Source organism: Hylobates moloch, unplaced genomic scaffold (genome assembly GCF_009828535.3).
Source record: "Hylobates moloch isolate HMO894 unplaced genomic scaffold, HMol_V3 SCAFFOLD_19, whole genome shotgun sequence".
Classification (NCBI taxonomy): domain Eukaryota; kingdom Metazoa; phylum Chordata; class Mammalia; order Primates; family Hylobatidae; genus Hylobates; species Hylobates moloch.
In genome coordinates, this window is record NW_026652294.1 from 75761450 (window position 1) to 75779680 (window position 18231).

An 18231-nucleotide genomic window follows, 5' to 3' on the forward strand; every position below is an offset into this window, starting at 1 on the left:
TTCTGTCATTCTGGGACATTAACTTTATGCTACCTCATTTTAATCTACATTTTGTTTGTTAATTTCTTGTTACAGAAATCAGTTTGCTTTTTTAAAATCTGTATTCCTTATGATTATCTCAAACTTTTCTATTAACAGCATAGTTTAAAATTTTCAAATATTCATACATACACAGAAGAAGTGAGTCTAAATATAAGGAACAAAGAGTAATAACTAAATGAACTCCCATATCTCTATAACCCAGCCTAAGAACTAGAATAATATTACTATATATTAAAATTTCTATATATGAATACCTCTCCTAGATTCTGTGCTCCTCTGTTTATTCCCCAAAGTTACTAACATCTTAAGTTTTATCTTTAGCTTAAGAGTTTTAAAAAATTATACCCTAATTAATACAGTTTACTTTTGAATATGTTTGGCCATTTTTATAAAAGAAATCATACTATATATTCTTCAGCAACCTGTCTTTCTTCTCCTTAAAATTCTGCTTGTGAAATTTGTTTATATTAATACATGTGCCTTTAGTTATTTCTTTATCACTGTTGAATACTATTCATAGACAGGGTGTGTGGTTCGTGCCTGTAATTCCAACACTTTGGGAGGCTGAGGTGAGAGGATTATTTGAGGACAGGAGTTCAAGACTAGCCTGAGCAACATAACAAGACCCCATCTTTAATTTTCAAAAAATAAGTTAAAAATAATATTCATAGGATGGATATAGTACCATTTAAGCATTCATTTCCCTATTAATGACTTCTAGTTTGTTTCAACATTTTATTTTATTATAATCAATATTGTCTACATTTTAGTATATATTATCTTTTTTTTATTTTATTATTATACTTTAGGTTTTAGGATACATGTGCACAATGTGCAGGTTTGTTACATATGTATCCATGTGCCATGTTGGTTTGCTGCACCCATTAACTCATCATTTAGCATTAGGTACATCTCCTAATGCTGTCCCTCCCACCTCCCCCCAACCCACAACAGTCCCCCGACTGTGATGTTCCCCTTTCTGTGTCCATGAGTTCTCATTGTTCCATTCCCACCTATGAGTGAGAACATGCGGTGTTTGGTTTTTTGTCCTTGTGATAGTTTACTGAGAATGATGTTTTCCATTTTCATCCATGTCCCTACAAAGGACACGAACTCATCATTTTTTATGGCTGCATAGTATTCCATGGTGTATATGTGCCACATATTCTTAATCCAGTCTATCGTTGTTGGACATTTGGGTTGGTTCCAAGTCTTTGCTATTGTGAATAGTGTCATAGTGCCACAATAAACATACGTGTGCATGTGTCTTTATAGCAGCATGATTTATAGTCCTTTGGGTATATACCCAGTAACGGGATGGCTGGGTCAAATGGTATTTCTAGTTCTAGATCCCTGAGGAATCGCCACACTGACTTCCAAAATGTTTGAGCTAGTTTACGGTCCCACCAACAGTGTAAAAGTGTTCCTATTTCTCCACATCCTCTCCAGCACCTTTTAATGATGGCCATTCTAACTGGTGTGAGATGGTATCTCATTGTGGTTTTGATTTGCATTTCTCTGATGGCCAGTGATGATGAGCATTTTTTCATGTGTCTTTTGGCTGCATAAATGTCTTCTTTTGAGACGTGTCTGTTCATGTCCTTCGCCCAATTTTTGATGGGGTTGTTTGTTTTTTTCTTGTAAATTTGTTTGAGTTCGTTGTAGATTCTGGATGTTAGCCCTTTGTCAGATGAGTAGGTTGTGAAAATTTTCTCCCATTCTGTATGTTGTGAAAATTTTCTCCCATTCTGTAGGTTGCCTGTTCACTCTGATGGTAGTTTCTTTTGCTGTGCAGAAGCTATTTAGTTTAATGAGATCCCATTTGTCAATTTTGGCTTTTGTTGCCATTGTTTTTGGTGTTTTAGACATGAAGTCCTTGCCCATGCCTATGTCTTGTATGGTATTGCCTAGGTTTTCTTCTAGGGTTTTTATGGTTTTAAGTCTAACATGTAAGTCTTTAATCCATCTTGAATTAATTTTTGTATAAGGTGTAAGGAAGGGATCCCATTTCAGCTTTCTACATATGGCTAGCCAGTTTTCCCAGCACCATTTATTAAATAGGGAATCCTTTCCCCATTTCATGTTTTTGTCAGGTTTGTCAAAGATCAGATAGTTGTAGATATGCGGCATTATTTCTGAGGGCTCTGTTCTGTTCCATTGATCTATGTCTCTGTTGTGGTACCAGTACCATGCTGTTTTGGTTACTGTAGCCTTGTAGTATAGTTTGAAGTCAGGTAGCGTGATGCCTCCAGCTTTGTTCTTTTGGCTTAGGATTGACTTGGCGATGCGGGCTCTTTTTCGGTTCCATATGAACTTTAAAGTAGTTTTTTCCAATTCTGTGAAGAAAGTCATTGGTAGCTTGATGGGGATGGCATTGAATCTATAAATTACTTTGGGCAGTATGGCCATTTTCACGATATTGATTCTTCCTATCCATGAGCATGGAATGTTCTTCCATTTGTTTGTATCCTCTTTTATTTCAGTGAGCAGTGGTTTGTAGTTCTCCTTGAAGAGGTCCTTCACATCCCTTGTAAGTTGGATTCCTAGGTATTTTATTCTCTTTGAAGCAATTGCGAATGGGAATCCACTCATGATTTGGCTCTCTGTTTGTCTGTGATTGGTGTACAAGAATGCTTGTGATTTTTGTACATTGATTTTGTATCCTGAGACTTTGCTGAAGTTGCTAATCAGCTTAAGGAGATTTTGGGCTGAGACAATGGGGTTTTCTAGATATACAATCATGTCATCTGCAAACAGGGACAATTTGACTTCTCTTTTCCTAATTGGATACCCTTTATTTCCTTCTCTCCTGCCTGATTGCCCTGGCCAGAACTTCCAGCTCTAAGTTGACTAAGGGTGAGAGAGGGCATCCCTGTCTTGTGCCAGTTTTCAAAGGGAATGCTTCCAGTTTTTGCCCATTCCTTGTCATAGATAGCTCTTATGATTTTGAGATACATCCCATCAATACCTAATTTATTGAGAGTTTTTAGCATGAAGGGTTTCTGAATTTTGTATTGAGATAATCATGTAGTTTTTGTCTTTGGTTCTGTCTATATGCTGGATTACATTTATTGATTTCCGTATGTTGAACCAGCCTTGCATCCCAAGGATGAAGCCCACTTGATCATGGTGGATAAGCTTTTTGATGTGCTGCTGGATTTGGTTGGCCAGTATTTTATTGAGGATTTTTGCGTCAATGTTCATCAAGAATATTGGCCTGAAATTCTCTTTTTTCGTTGTGTGTCTGCCAGGCTTTGGTATCAGGACGATGCTGGCCTCATAAAATGTGTTAGGGAGGATTCCCTTTTTTTCTGTCGATTGGAATAGTTTCAGAAGGAATGGTACCAGATCTTCCTTGTACCTCTGGAAGAATTCGGCTGTGAATCCATCAGGTCCTGGACTCTTTTTGGTTGGTAAGCTATTGATTATTGCCACAATTTCAGAACCTGTTATTGGCCTATTCAGAGATTCAACTTCTTCCTGATTTAGTCTTGGGAGGGTGTATTTGTCGAGGAATTTATCCATTTCTTCTAGATTTTCTAGTTTATTTGTGTAGCGGTGCTTGTAGTATTCTCTGATGGTAGTTTGTATTCCTGTGGGATTGGTGGTGATATCCCCTTTTTCATTTTTTATTGCATCTATTTGATTCTTCTCTCTTTTCTTCTTTATTAGTCTTGCTAGCGGTCTATCAATTTTGTTGATCTTTTCAAAAAACCAGCTCCTGGATTCATTAATTTTTTGAAGGGTTTTTTGTGTCTCTATTTCCTTCAGTTCTGCTCTGATTTTAGTTATTTCTAGCCTTCTGCTAGCTTTTGAACATGTTTGCTCTTGCTTTTCTAGTTCTTTTAATTGTGATGTTAGGGTGTCAATTTTGTATCTTTCCTGCTTTCTCTTGTGGGCATTTAGTGCTATAAATTTCCCTCTACACACTGCTATGAATGTGTCCCAGAGATTCTGGTATGTTGTGTCTTTGTTCTCGTTGGTTTCAAAGAACATCTTTATTTCTGCCTTCATTTCTTTATGTATCCAGTAGTCATTCAGGAGCAGGTTGTTCAGTTTCCATGTAGTTGAGCGGTTTTGAGTGAGTTTCTTAATCCTGAGTTCTAGTTTGATTGCACTGTGGTCTGAGAGACAGTTTGTTATAATTTCTGTTCTTTTACATTTGCTGAGGAGAGCTTTACTTCCAACTATGTGGTCAATTTTGGAATAGGTGTGGTGTGGTGCTGAAAAAAATGTATATTCTGTTGATTTGGGGTGGAGAGTTCTGTAGACGTCTATTAGGTCCACTTTGTGCAGAGCTGAGTTCAATTCCTGGATATCCTTGTTAACTTTCTGTCTCGTTGATCTGTCTAATGTTGACAGTGGGGTGTTAAAATCTCCCATTATTATTGTGTGGGAGTTTAAGTCCCTTTGTAGGTCACTGAGGACTTGCTTTATGAATCTGAGTGCTCCTGTGTTGGGTGCATATATATTTAGGATAGCTAGCTCTTCTTGTTGAATTGATCCCTTTACTATTATGTAATGGCCTTCTTTGTCTCTTTTGATCTTTGTTGGTTTAAAGTCTATTTTATCAGAGACTAGGATTGCAACCCCTGCCTTTTTTTGTTTTCCATTTGCTTGATAGATCTTCCTCCATCCCTTTATTTTGAGTCTATGTGTGTCTCTGCACCTGAGATGGGTTTCCTGAATACAGCCCACTGATGGGTCTTGACTCCTTATCCAATTTGCCAGTCTGTGTCTTTTAATTGGAGCGTTTAGCCCATTTACATTTAAAGTTAATATTGTTATGTGTGAATGTGATCCTGTCATTATTATGTTAGTTATTTTGCTCGTTAGTTGATGCAGTTTCTTCCTAGCCTAATGGTCTTTACAATTTGAAATGTTTTTTGTTTTTTTTTTTTCGGTTACAAATATTTTTCTCATATATATATATATTTTTTTATTATTATACTTTAGGGTTTTAGGGTACATGTGCACAATGTGCAGGTTTGTTACGTATATATCCATATGCCATGTTGATTTCCTGCACCCATTAACTCGTCATTTAGCATTAGGTGTATCTCCTAATGCTGTCCCTCCCCCCTCCCCCCACCCCACAACAGTCCCTGGAGTGTGATGTTCCCCTTCCTGTGTCCGGGAGTTCTCATTGTTCAATTCCCACCTATGAGTGAGAACATGCGGTGTTTGGTTTTTTGTCCTTGTGATAGTTTACTGAGAATGATGTTTTCCAGTTTCATCCATGTCCCTACAAAGGACACAAACTCATCATTTTTTATGGCTGCATAGTATTCCATGGTGTATATGTGCCACATTTTCTTAATCCAGTCTATCGTTGTTGGACATTTGGGTTGGTTCCAAGTCTTTGCTATTGTGAATAGTGCCGCAATAAACATACGTGTGCATGTGTCTTTATAGCAGCATGATTTATAGTCCTTTGGGTATATACCCAGTAATGGGATGGCTGGGTCAAATGGTATTTCTAGTTCGAGATCCCTGAGGAATCGCCACACTGACTTCTACAATGGTTGAACTAGTTTACAGTCCCACCAACAGTGTAAAAGTGTTCCTATTTCTCCACATCCTTTCCAGCACCTGTTGTTTCCTGATTTTTTAATGATGGCCATTCTAACTGGTGTGAGATGGTATCTCACTGTGGTTTTGATTTGCATTTCTCTGATGGCCAGTGATGATGAGCATTTCTTCATGTGTTTTTTGGCTGCATAAATGTCTTCTTTTGAGAAGTGTCTGTTCATGTCCTCTGCCCACTTTTTGATGGGGTTGTTTGTTTTTTTCTTGTAAATTTGTTTGAGTTCATTGTAGATTCTGGATATTAGCCCTTTGTCAGATGGGTAGGTTGCAAAAATTTTCTCCCATTCTGTAGGTTGCCTGTTCACTCTGATGATAGTTTCTTTTGCTGCGCAGAAGCTCTTTAGTTTAATGAGATCCCATTTGTCGATTTTGGCTTTTGTTGCCATTGCTTTTGGTGTTTTAGACATGAAGTCCTTGCCCACGCCTATGTCCTGAATGGCATTGCCTAGGTTTTCTTGTAGGATTTTAATGGTTTTAGGTCTAACATATAAGTCTTTAATCCATCTTGAATTAATTTTTGTATAAGGTGTAAGGAAGGGATCCAGTTTCAGCTTTCTACATATGGCTAGCCAGTTTTCCCAGCACCATTTATTAAATAGGGAATCCTTTCCCCATTTCTTGTTTTTGTCAGGTTTGTCAAAGATCAGATAGTTGTAGCTATGCGGCATCATTTCTGAGGGCTCTGTTCTGTTCCATTGATCTATGTCTCTGTTGTGGTACCAGTACCATGCTGTTTTGGTTACTGTAGCCTTGTAGTATAGTTTAAAGTCAGGTAGCGTGATGCCTCCAGCTTTGTTCTTTTGGCTCAGGATTGACTTGGCGATGCGGGCTCTTTTTCGGTTCCATATGAACTTTAAAGTAGTTTTTTCCAATTCTGTGAAGAAAGTCATTGGTAGCCAATTTGGCATGTTTTTGCAGTGGCTGGTACCGGTTGTTCCTTTCCATGTTTAGTGCTTCCTTCAAGAGCTCTTTTAGGGCAGGCCTGGTGGTGACAAAATCACTCAGCATTTGCTTGTCTGTAAAGTATTTTATTTCTCCTTCACTTATGAAGCTTAGTTTGGCTGGATATGAAATTCTGGGTTGAAAATTCTTTTCTTTAAGAATGTTGAATATCAGCCCCCACTCTCTTCTGGCTTGTGGAGTTTCTGCCGAGAGATCAGCTGTTAGTCTGATGGGCTTCCCTTTGTGGGTAAGCTGACCTTTCTCTCTGGCCACCCTCAACATTTTTTCCTTCATTTCAACTTTGGTGAATCTGACAATTATGTGTCTTGGAGTTGCTCTTCTCGAGGAGTATCTTTGTGGCGTTCTCTGTATTTCCTGAATCTGAATGTTGGCCTGCCTTGCTAGATTGGGGAAGTTCTCCTGGATAATATCTTGCAGAGTGTTTTCCAACTTGGTTCCATTCTCCCCGTCATTTTCAGGTACATCAATCAGACGTAGGTTTGGTCTTTTCACATAGTCCCAAATTTCTTGGAGGCTTTGTTTGTTTCTTTTTATTCTTTTTTCTCTAAACTTCCCTTCTCGCTTCATTTCATTCATTTCATCTTCCATCACTGATACCCTTTCTTCCAGTTGATCTCATCGGCTCCTGAGGCTTCTGCAATCTTCACGTAGTTCTCGAAACTTGGCTTTCAGCTCCATCAGCTCCTTTAAGCCCTTCTCTGCATTGGTTATTCTAGTTATCCATTCACCTAATTTTTTTTTCAAAGTTTATAACTTCTTTGCTGTTGTTTTGATTTTCCTCCCGTAGCTCGGAGTAGTTTGATCGTCTGAAGACTTCTTTTCTCAACTCGTCAAAATCATTCTCCGTCCGGCTTTGTTCCGTTGCTGGTGAGGAACTCCGTTCCTTTGGAGGAGGAGCGGTGCTCTGCTTTTTAGAGTTTCCAGTTTTTCTGCTCTGTTTTTTCCCCATCTTTGTGGTTTTATCTACTTTTGGTCTTTGACGATGGTGATGTACAGATGGGTTTTTGATGTGGATGTCCTTTCTGTTTGTTAGTTTTCCTTCTACCAGACAGGACCCTCAGCTGCAGGTCTGTTGGAGTTTGCTAGAGGTCCACTCCAGACCCTGTTTGGCTGGGTGTCGGCAGCGGTGGCTGCAGAACAGCGGATTTTCGTGAGACCACAAATTCAGCTGTGTGATAATTCCTCTGGAAGTTTTGTCTCAGAGGAGTACCTGGCCGAGTGAGGTGTCATTCTGTCCCTACTGGGGGGTGCCTCCCAGTTAGGCTGTTTGGGGGTCAGGGACCCACTTTAGGAGGCAGTCTGTCCGTTCTCAGATCTCCAGCTGCGTGCTGGGAGAACCACTACTCTCTTCAAAGCTGTCAGACAGAGACATTTAAGTCTGCAGAGGTTCCTGCTGAATTTTTGTTTGTCTGTGCCCTGCCCCCAAATGTGGAGCCTACAGAGGCAGGCCGGCCTCCGTGAGCTGTGGTGGGCTCCACCCAGTTCGAGCTTCCTGGCTGCTTTGTTTACCTAAGCAAGCCTGGGCAATGGCGGGCGCCCCTCCCCCAGCCTCGCTGCAGCCTTGCAGTTTGATCTCAGACTGCTGTGCTAGCAATCAGTGAGACTCCATGGGCATACGACCCTCCGAGCCAGGTGGGGGACACAGTCTCCTGGTGTGCCGTTTTCCAAGCCCGTTGGAAAAGCACAGTATTAGGGTGGGACTGACCCGATTTTCCAGGTGCCGTCTGTTACCCCTTTCTTTGACTAGGAAAGGGAACTCCCTGACCCCTTGCGCTTCCCGAGTGAGGCAATGCCTCACCCTGCTTTGGCTCACATACAGTGTTCTGCACCGACTGTCCTGCACCCACTGTTTGGCACTCCCTAGTGAGATGAACCCGGTACCTCAAACGGAAATGCAGAAATCACCTGTCTTCTGTGTTGCTCACGCTGGAAGCTGTAGACCGGAGCTGTTCCTATTGGGCCATCTTGGCTCCACCTCCCATATTTTAGTATATATTATCTAGTACACATGTTCAAATTTTTTCTAGAATGTGTGCTTCTGAGGGGTGATATTTCCAAATTATAAGTACATCTTTAACTTGACTGAATAATGCCAAGTGATTTTCTAAAATAGTTACATACATTTCAATGTAACATATTATCTACCAGGTTGATGGCTATTATTCTGTTATTATGTCTCTTTGCTTCTTGATTTGTTTCCTTGAGTCAAATCTTCCTTTTAATCTGAGTTCTATTGCTTTATCATCTTTTCTTTAAATTCTTGTTTTATTTCATCTATATTCTATGACTTATATAGTCCTTGACTTATATGTTCCTTTGCACGTTCTCATTTGATTTGATCCTTGAAATAACACTGAAAAATAGGTACTATTATGATTCCCATTTTATAGGTAAAGAAATGGACTCCCAGGAAATTTTGCATCTTGGCCACAGGCCACAGCTAGTAAATGGAGGATCCAAACTAGCAACTGAGGCCTTCACCTCCAAAATGCTTGCCTTTTTCCTGCTTTGAGACAGACTATAATTAGTTGCTATATTGTATAGTACAGCCTCTAAGACTAATTCAGCTTCAAAACTGAACAGGAATAAATAAACAACACATCTGTAGTACACGTAACTTCTTGAAAACCCTCCTAAGTTAGACAAGAACGGCAGCATACCAGGTGGAATTACTGCCCTGATCTCTCTTGGAACTTACCCTTGTACCTAAAAGGATGAATTCTGCTGCTACCACCTTAACTGTGTATGTGTACGTGTATGTGTATGTGTATGTGTATGTGCATGTGTATGTGCATGTGTGTGTTTTAAGCAGCAGATGCAAGTGACAGTACTATTGGCATAGACTTTAGAAACCCAATTTAATAACAAGGAAACAGGATTAAAAGAAGAATATGATGTGGGTTTGCTTGGACCTCGATGGTGTCTGAGAAGAGCCATTATTTGGAATATCCCTCCATCCTGAGCTCTTAGAAAAACACCAGGTCACACAGGGTAAATATATGCAGCAATTAACATGGTGGACGGTAGAACCTTGCCCTGTGTTAGGGGACTTTTCTAGCACTTGGAGGGGTATAGTGAAGTCCATTTATTCCTGGAAAGGATATCTCTCTTGAGTTACAGTTTTAGAAGAATGGCGTATGAAATGACAGGCTACCCAAAGATAATCTATACTGAGAATGTTGTAAACTGAAGGTGAGGGGAAGCAGCAAGACTGACTCAAAGAACAGTCATGCATCTAGACTTAGCTGCCCTTCTGTATTAGAGCGATTGCTGGTTGAGCTTATGTCCTGTTTTCAAATATCTTTGTCAAGGAATTGTAATCAAACGTGGGATAATCAAATAATTATTTTCATTGTTTCCTAAAGATTGATCTAAGGAGATGCATATATATCCAGTGGGGAAAAAAACCTGCAAAGTATTCAAATAAGTTTGGGTGTCTTTAATTTAACCAAGCCAAGAGTTTTCTTTTCTGTAGAATTCCTCAAAGCTGTTAATACGCTAATGTACTCTGAATTTGTAAGAGGGATATATATTACAAAGAAGTTCTAAGTTATTTGATCATGAAGCCCTTGTATTCATGGACTCCTGGAACATATCTCAAGAAATTTTGCTTTCTTAGCTAATCATAAAATATTCAAACTACAGCATGCCTCAAAACAACTCCAGTTTTAAACCCTAATTTTACAAGAAGGGAAACTAAAATTTAGAGGCTTTCAGTGACTTCCCCAAGGTCACATAGCTCTTTGGTGATAAAGGTAGAACTAGAATTTTTATCATCAGATTCCTGATCTTGTGTGAAACTGATCAAAAATAGATTAAGTCACAAGATGCAATGACCTGAAGGCAGGCCTATTTGTTCCCTTCCAGGCATGTGATACGTCCTTCTTTGCCAGTGAGAATAATGAGACCTAAAATTATTTCCTGTGGACCCAAAATTGCACTTCTGACAGCTCATGAAATCCTCTCTCTGAAACCTTATTACATCTCTGCTCTCCCTAAAGATTCAAGAGTCTAGGGATATCCTCTCTAAATTCTGCATACAAGGCCTACATCACAGATATTCACCTGAATATCTTATTATGTTGTGCCCTCCAGCAACACTTAGAAAACAACTCCCCTTCCAGCATCCTGTTCCAAGTTGACAAGTCTGTGGCAACAGGCAGTTTCTTATACTGAGGTTATCTGGACAGCCTCAGACCCCATAAGCAGAATTTAGAGAGGGCCTGAAATTTAGAAAAGGGACCACCTTTATGGTAAGCAGTGGGGCGGTGTACATCAAAAACCCCTACCAGCTTCATACCCTTTAACTTTGAAGGAAATAGCAGAAAGTGTATTTTCAGATTTAATTGCACTAGTATTTGTCATTGCACTATTTTAATAGAAATTTGAAATAACCTGAGTATCCAATAATAGGAGATATCAAATAAATCAATATACATCTATTAAATACTATATAACCAATAAATTTATGTTATAGAACCACTCATGGAAAGATGTCTAGAACAGAGCTTCCCAACAAATTTGCTAGGTATTGAAATTTTGATGTCCTTTGCTCTCATGGCAGGTAGTCAGGGTCTAGTGTGGCCAAAGTCCCCCACTCAAATGTCTCAAAATGCAAGCAGGTTCTTCTTTCACTCAAGTGTACCATAAAATTATTTGGTTTTAAAAACGTGTGCCATAATGTAAAAGTGTTCAGAAAACTGATCTAAAACATATTGCTGGGAAAAAATTATGAAGTATTATTACATTGAGTTTTGAGATATACTCCAATGTCTGATTGAAAACATACCTTTCCTGTATCTGGAATACTAGTACATACCTTTCCTGTATCTGGAATACTAGTAATTTTTATGCTTTTGTTTATTTGCATTTCTCTTTTTAACTAAAAAGTTTTTGTTTTTTGTTTTTTTGTTTTTTTTGACAGAGTCTCACTCTGTCACCTAGGCTGGAGTGCAGAGGCAAGATCTCAGCTCACTACAACCTCCCTCCCCCGAGTTCAAGGGATTCTCCCACCTCAGCCTCCTGAGTAGCTGATTACAGGCGTGCTCCACCACGTCCGTCTAATTTTTTTGTATATTTAGTAGAATCGAGTTTCACCATGTTAGCCAGGCTGGTCTCAAACTCCTGACCTCAAGTGATCTGCCCACCTCAGCTTCCCAAAGTGCTGGGATTACAGGTGTAAGCCACCACACCTGGCCAAAAGTATTATTTAATAAGAATAATATAATAATAATTTTAATGCTTACATAGCTCTTAATATATTTTATTTGATTTGATCCTCAAACCTATGAAGTAGTCACTGCCATCCTTGTTTTCATTATATAAATGTCATTTTTTAAGTCCATATTTGAATCTAGTAGGAACTGGACAAGTTGATGCTGGCAGAAGAAGGTAGAAACAAAATGTATCTGAAAGGTAGAAATAAGAAAATATAATAACTAATTACTTGTGGGAACTAAGTACACCTCCAGGACATTGGGGATTGTGGTATTAATGACTAAAACAGAATCATGGACATGCAATATTTTACAAGTTTTTAAGGGCAAACTCAGGGAATGATTCATGTTCAAGAAGTGGCTGAGTTTTGCTGTTTACTTGTTATTTAGGAGGCGCAAAACTCACTAGTGAAAATGTCCAAGTTATTGTTGAAACCCAGCTGAGAGGACGAAACGAAAGATGTAGTTTGGACAGTCTTTCACGATGGAGCCACAGTCAGAGCTGTGCAGGAGAATTGATTCTCCTGGAAAGAGTGTAGAGAGAAAAGCAGGACACCAATAGCTCGAACCTTTGTCTTTGTCTCTGCAGAACTCCCAGGGACTTGACTTCTGTATGTGGAATGATGATAGAATAGCATTCCAAGAGTCGTTGGCCATGGATGAATACTGACAATGGATGACATGTTCAAATAGTTTTCTTCATTATTCCTCTGTAGATCAGAGATTGCTTGATTTTAAAAAACAAAGTAAGAAAGACATTTTGTATGCTCACAGAGGATTTGTTGGTGAGCAGCATCCTAGAAGTTAGGATTAATGTGAAAGGTATCCTAGCCATTTGAAGAAGTGATCAGAAATTAAGAAGGTGCCACTGAATTATAACAAGTGCGTAGTACATTGCACTTAGGATGGGCAAAGGGATTAAGCTACAAAAATACAAAATGGAAGGACTCTGACAGGCTGTAAATACAATGAGCAAAGATCTACAAGTCTCAGAGAGGAACAACTCTCTGAGTTGTTTATATATTTATGCTGGCAAATATAAGATGTTTATTAGAAAATATGTTTTCAGGCAGTAGAAAGACATAATAATTCAATCACCGTGTCATATTTGGCGTTCAGAAGAAATACATTAGAAACATAATAAATGTATTTCTCTTCAGGGTGCCTCTTTTAAAACAGTTTAAATTTATTAAATAAAATATCAAGGACATCAAAGAAAATTAATACATGACTGTAAAAATGTACTCCTAAAGAAAGGTCAGTAATCATGGTACTTATTTTTGACATCAAAAGACCAAGGAAAAATTTAATAAGGATCAAGCTCATTGGCCTGCGTGCAGTGGCTCACACCTGTAATCCTAGCACTTTGGGAGGCTGAGGTGGCAGGATCACTCGAGCTCAGGAGGTCGAGGCTGCAATGAGCCATGATCACACCACTGCACTCCAGTCTAGGCTACAAACAGAGACCCTATCTCAAAACCAAGCGAAAGAAAAAAGATCTTTAATCTGTAGAAGATTTTGTACAGAGTTGTTTGGCATCTCTATTGCAAGTAGAACAATGGGAAATAAATTGAAGCCATGAATTTAAAAAATCCCCCCAAATATATATTTATATGTATACACACATACACAGACCACACATACTGGCATACATACACATATATGTGTATGTTTGAGTAAAGAGTCTAGAAGAGAATGCATCAAAATATTAATCGTTATTATTTCTATGCAATAGGATTGTAGGTGTTTTATTTGTTTTATATCTGTATCTTTTCCAAAATTATCTATATTAAACACACAATTTTTGTGTAGTAAGTCAAATAAGTTATTTTTCTTTAGAAGTGTTTCTTGAAACAAATGTTACTTCTTTCTCCTTCCTGTCACATTCTCAGCCCTTAATTGATAAAACTCATTTTTCATAAGATCCTGAATAACAACCGTTCTGGCACCCCATTTTGTCTTTTTCAGATGCTAGTGAAAAACAATCACCTTTCAGACAAGATCATTGTTTTGCCAGGAAAAATTGAAGACATCTCACTTCCTGAGGCTGTAGATGTGATCATTTCCGAACCGATGGGATACATGCTGTTCAATGAAGGATGCTAGAGAGTTACCTTCATTCCAAAAAATGGCTAAAATCAAATGGTAAGTTGGCCCATTCTTGGTTTAAAAAACAGTCTAACTTCTCTGTAAAATTTTGCCACTCTCTTTCCCCCACATGTGGTTCTGTACAGAAGGAAGGAGAGAGCATTTCTATTATACTCAATTATTTGTTTTTCTCATCTCATTCTTCCATAACAAATTAACTCGTCTCCAATCATAAGAACACAGGTATGCTGCACAGTATTCAACATGGTATAGACAGCCAGGTCTGAGTTCTGTGTTTTTTGTCCTAGTTCAATCTCCTCGTTCCTTAATGAACTTGGGCTAACACTTGACCGTTTGGCTTTGGTTTCCTCATCTGTATAATGACATTATTACACATAATCTCTAATGTCCTTTCAAGTGTTGGCCTTCTGTAATGTGAGGAACTCTCTGGGGTCTGCTTGTTCTTTTTGATATATTTTTCCCTACTGTATTTCTCTGTCTATGAGCACTACACATAGTCAAGATAATATTAAATCTAATATGCTTTTTGTGCTTTCCAAGTGACTGCATGTGCTAAGCAATTTGAGAAATTATTTTATAAAATCCTTATACAGTCTGAATGATGAAGGTTTTCAATTTATTTGAGGGGTTAGCCTTGAAGCTAATTTTGCAACCTTCCCCAGGGATATTTGATAATGTCTGGAGACATTTTGGTTGTCACAATGGCAGCAGGGGCTGGGGTACTAGCATCTAGTGAATAGGGGCAAACATGCTGTGAAGCATCCTTCCATGCACAAGACAGTCCCCTACATCAAAGAATTATCTAGCCCAAAATGTCAATAGTATACGATTGAGATCTGAGTTAGTGGGGGATGTTGTTATCATCCCATTTTATAAAGAGAAAGCTGAGGCTCAATGAGGAAAAGTAATGTGGCAAGAACAAACATCTAACAATTGGCAGGCCAAGAATTTTAGCTTACATCCATCTGACACTGACGCCTACACTCGTGATTTCGGCACACACACTAGCTTTCCACTCTTCACCAGAGAAAGTAGGCACATTCCAACAGCAGGTGTTTTCAATTAAGGCATGGAGGATAACTTGCCAATTTTAAGTTGCATCTCATGAGAATTTCAGCTCCTTACCCCAGTTGTATTTACGTAAATTACCAATGTTGTAGCTCCGTACCTTGATATTCAATGAAAACAAAATAGTCAACAACCATGCAACTCATACATACTAACATGCATATAAGTGAAGTTTGAAGTTTATAATTTCCTACATGCTTCAAACTTCAGAAATAGGCACTAAAAGAAAACTCATGTAAAAATAAATAAATAAATAAGCGAGGCAAAGTATACCTGATGTCAAGAACTTCATTAGCAATCTTGCTGTAAAACAGCTCAGGATGCTCTTGGAAGCCTTGTGTGTATGCCATAAAGTTGAACTGTGGGAGATGAAAGTGAAGGTACAAAGTGGCTTGGATTTCTTCCTCAGTGCCCCCAGGAAGAATTTGTATGTTTTTTTTCCTGGACTTTTTCAGATGTTAGGTGCTTCTGAATGATGAGATTTATAATGTAGTTAATTAACATGCATCACTTGAGCCCCTCTTAAACTGAGTATTTAGATAATATGTAGGTATCTTTTTTCCCCGGATATTTGAAACGAGTATGACATTTTATACTGGGCTATATATCTTTAACTAGGCAAGTAGAAATGAATACTGATTTTATTGGCCTTCTAGGCTGTGTATTCCTCAGGGAAGGGTGATTGATTTTTTTGTCTAATTATTTGTATATTCCATCAAAATAAGACATAGTTTAAAACATCAATTAATAATAAAAAGGCTTATAATGAAAAATAGCCTCCTGCCACACCTCTTTCTATCGTGAGACTGCTCCCCAAAGGCAATCACTTTCAACTCTATCTGTTGTTTCTTCTATTATTTACCTACATATTCCTATCTAAGATGATTACATTGCTATTCTCGTCACTCTCTGCTTGAGAATTTAGCTTTCCTGAATAGCAACTCCTTCCTTCCTGATGCAACTACCCCACCCCCATCCTCTCAATATATTTAGATAGGTCCTCAGTTCCTCTATCCCAACCCTTGGGGCCAGATATGTTTCAGAATTCAGAACCTGAAGAACTGTCGAAAGTTAATATCACATACCATGTATTACTTAATTCTCCCCAGTGGGATCTGAGGCAACACTCTGTAATGAAACACGTTATATTGCTGCAACAAAACATAAGAATATTGATACAAAGTGGAATAAATAAAGACTACAAATAAACTCTCGTGTCAGTTCAGGTCAGGTTTTGCCATGAAATAATGCTGCTGCAAACTTATAAAAATCTGTTGCTTTTCAGATCTCAGAATTTAGCATAAAGAAATATAGGCCTAGATCATTATCTGGTTAAATTAAGAATCAGTGTTTCCAGTGTTATGATGTAATGTAACTATTGTTGAATGCTGAGTCAGATGGCATAGTAGATGCTCTATGCTTATGTATGTTTTCTCATGTAATCTTTTGTTTTTCCCGGAGTTAATTGTCTTGGTTTCTTTCATTAGCTTGGCTTTTATATATTCATGGCTAAATGTTTCTATGCTCCAGTAGATCTGACAGATGCCTATCAACTTGTGTTCCTCTGTTGCTCCCCTCTATTCAGTAGTCCTCTAGCCTTCCCTAGCAACATGAACAGAGTGTTCTCCATCCCTATCGCACAACTTTCATACATTGACTTCCCATCATCATCCTTCTTTTGTCTTCCTCTTTGTTGGTTTACGACATCATTTCAGCAAAGGATATTCTCTACCAGCTTCTGCAGAAAAGGAGCTTGAGAAGTTACTTTTTATCGAGCCCTTGTATTATTATTTGGTCAAGAATTTAACTTAAAAACAATTTTTACTCAATATTTTTAAAGTTTGGTGTTTTGGTTTTTGTGTTTATTTCTGTCTGCAAATCTTGCTATTGAGAAGTCCAATGCCATTCTAACTCCTGCTCCTTTAGAGTAACAAAGTTTTCCCCTCTAGATGTTTTTAGTATCTTCTCTTTATTTCTAGTGTTCTAATGAGAATCTTTTCTAGGTTCTTGTGCTGGAAATTCAGTGAACATGTTTAATCAGGAGCCTGATTTTCTTCTGCTCTCGGAATTTTTAAAACATTTTACATTTGATTTTCTCCCCTCTGTTTTATCTGACATTCTTGGAATTCCTATTAGGCTGAGGCTCATAACATCATCCTCTAAATCTTCCCAAGTTTACACAAGCAGAGATACATATTACTTCTCTGAGGTTATTTAATATCCTTCTATCATCTCGAAATTGAAAAACCACCAAGCAATCATTATTGTTTTGATACCAGTGCCTGAGATTTAGATGGGGACATATGAATGAGGTTATGATCATGCTTTGCCCCTGACCACTTCTGAAAATACCCCAAATAAAATAATCTGTTTTAACAGATATGGAAAGCCACATAGTTTAAGGATGGGGCACTGACTGTCAGATGAGATTCCACTCCCTGGATTTTGCTCCGCTATTTGTTAGCTCTGTGATCGTGACCAAGTAACGTAAATTTCTCTGTTTTCTTGTTTATAAAATGGACATAATAATAGAACCCACTTTATGTTAGTATGAGAATTACATAAATTAATGCATGGGAAGCCCTTGGAAAAGTACATGACAGGGTTATCATAACCGAGAAATTTTAGCTATTATTGTTGTTTTTATGACAACATCTCTGATGTCTTAAGTCAGCCTTATTTCTGAAATATAGTTAATAGTTCCTCTTTCTTTCATGTGCAATTTAATAAATGGCTGTAAAAAGATTTTCCCTAAAATTGCAAGAATAACAATGCTGATCATCAGGTCTGCCTACTCAGAAAGTCCCGACTTCAGGCATGCCATTCTAGGTGCTCATTTGCCCACTGAAAAATCTACCTTTCCTGTGGTGATTGTGGATGCTAAGAAATAAGCACAAATGTGTATTTCCCAGCATGAAGATTGGTGAGCATCCATAAAAACATAAATCCCAACAGCACCTAAGAAGACAGGTGGTCGATCTGATTCTACATGGACAAAGTCTGAGAATGTGATAGGAAGATGGGATTGTGATTATTTTTAAAGCTAAATTATTGTTACAATAAATAAGAGATTAAATAAATAAATAAACGTATCCAGAATTCATAGGACATACAGAAAGGAAAAAAAAAAGCCAGTAGCTGAGAAGGCAACTGCCAGGTTAAACAGCTTGCCTAAGTCTCTACAAGCTTTCATCATTGTATTGCTTTGTAACTTGCTTTGATATTTTCTATAGCCCCTCTACTC

The 18231-nt window shown here is 38.2% G+C and overlaps 1 protein-coding gene across 1 annotated transcript in view; it reads left to right on the forward strand.

Moving 5' to 3' along the window:
* The window catches only part of LOC116458413 (histone-arginine methyltransferase CARM1-like), a 290922-nt gene that overhangs the window by 235532 nt on the left and 37159 nt on the right, over positions 1–18231 (forward strand). The window contains 2 exon segments of the mRNA XM_058431158.1: positions 13779–13902; positions 13905–13955. Of these exon segments, the coding sequence (XP_058287141.1) occupies positions 13779–13902; positions 13905–13955 (175 nt within the window).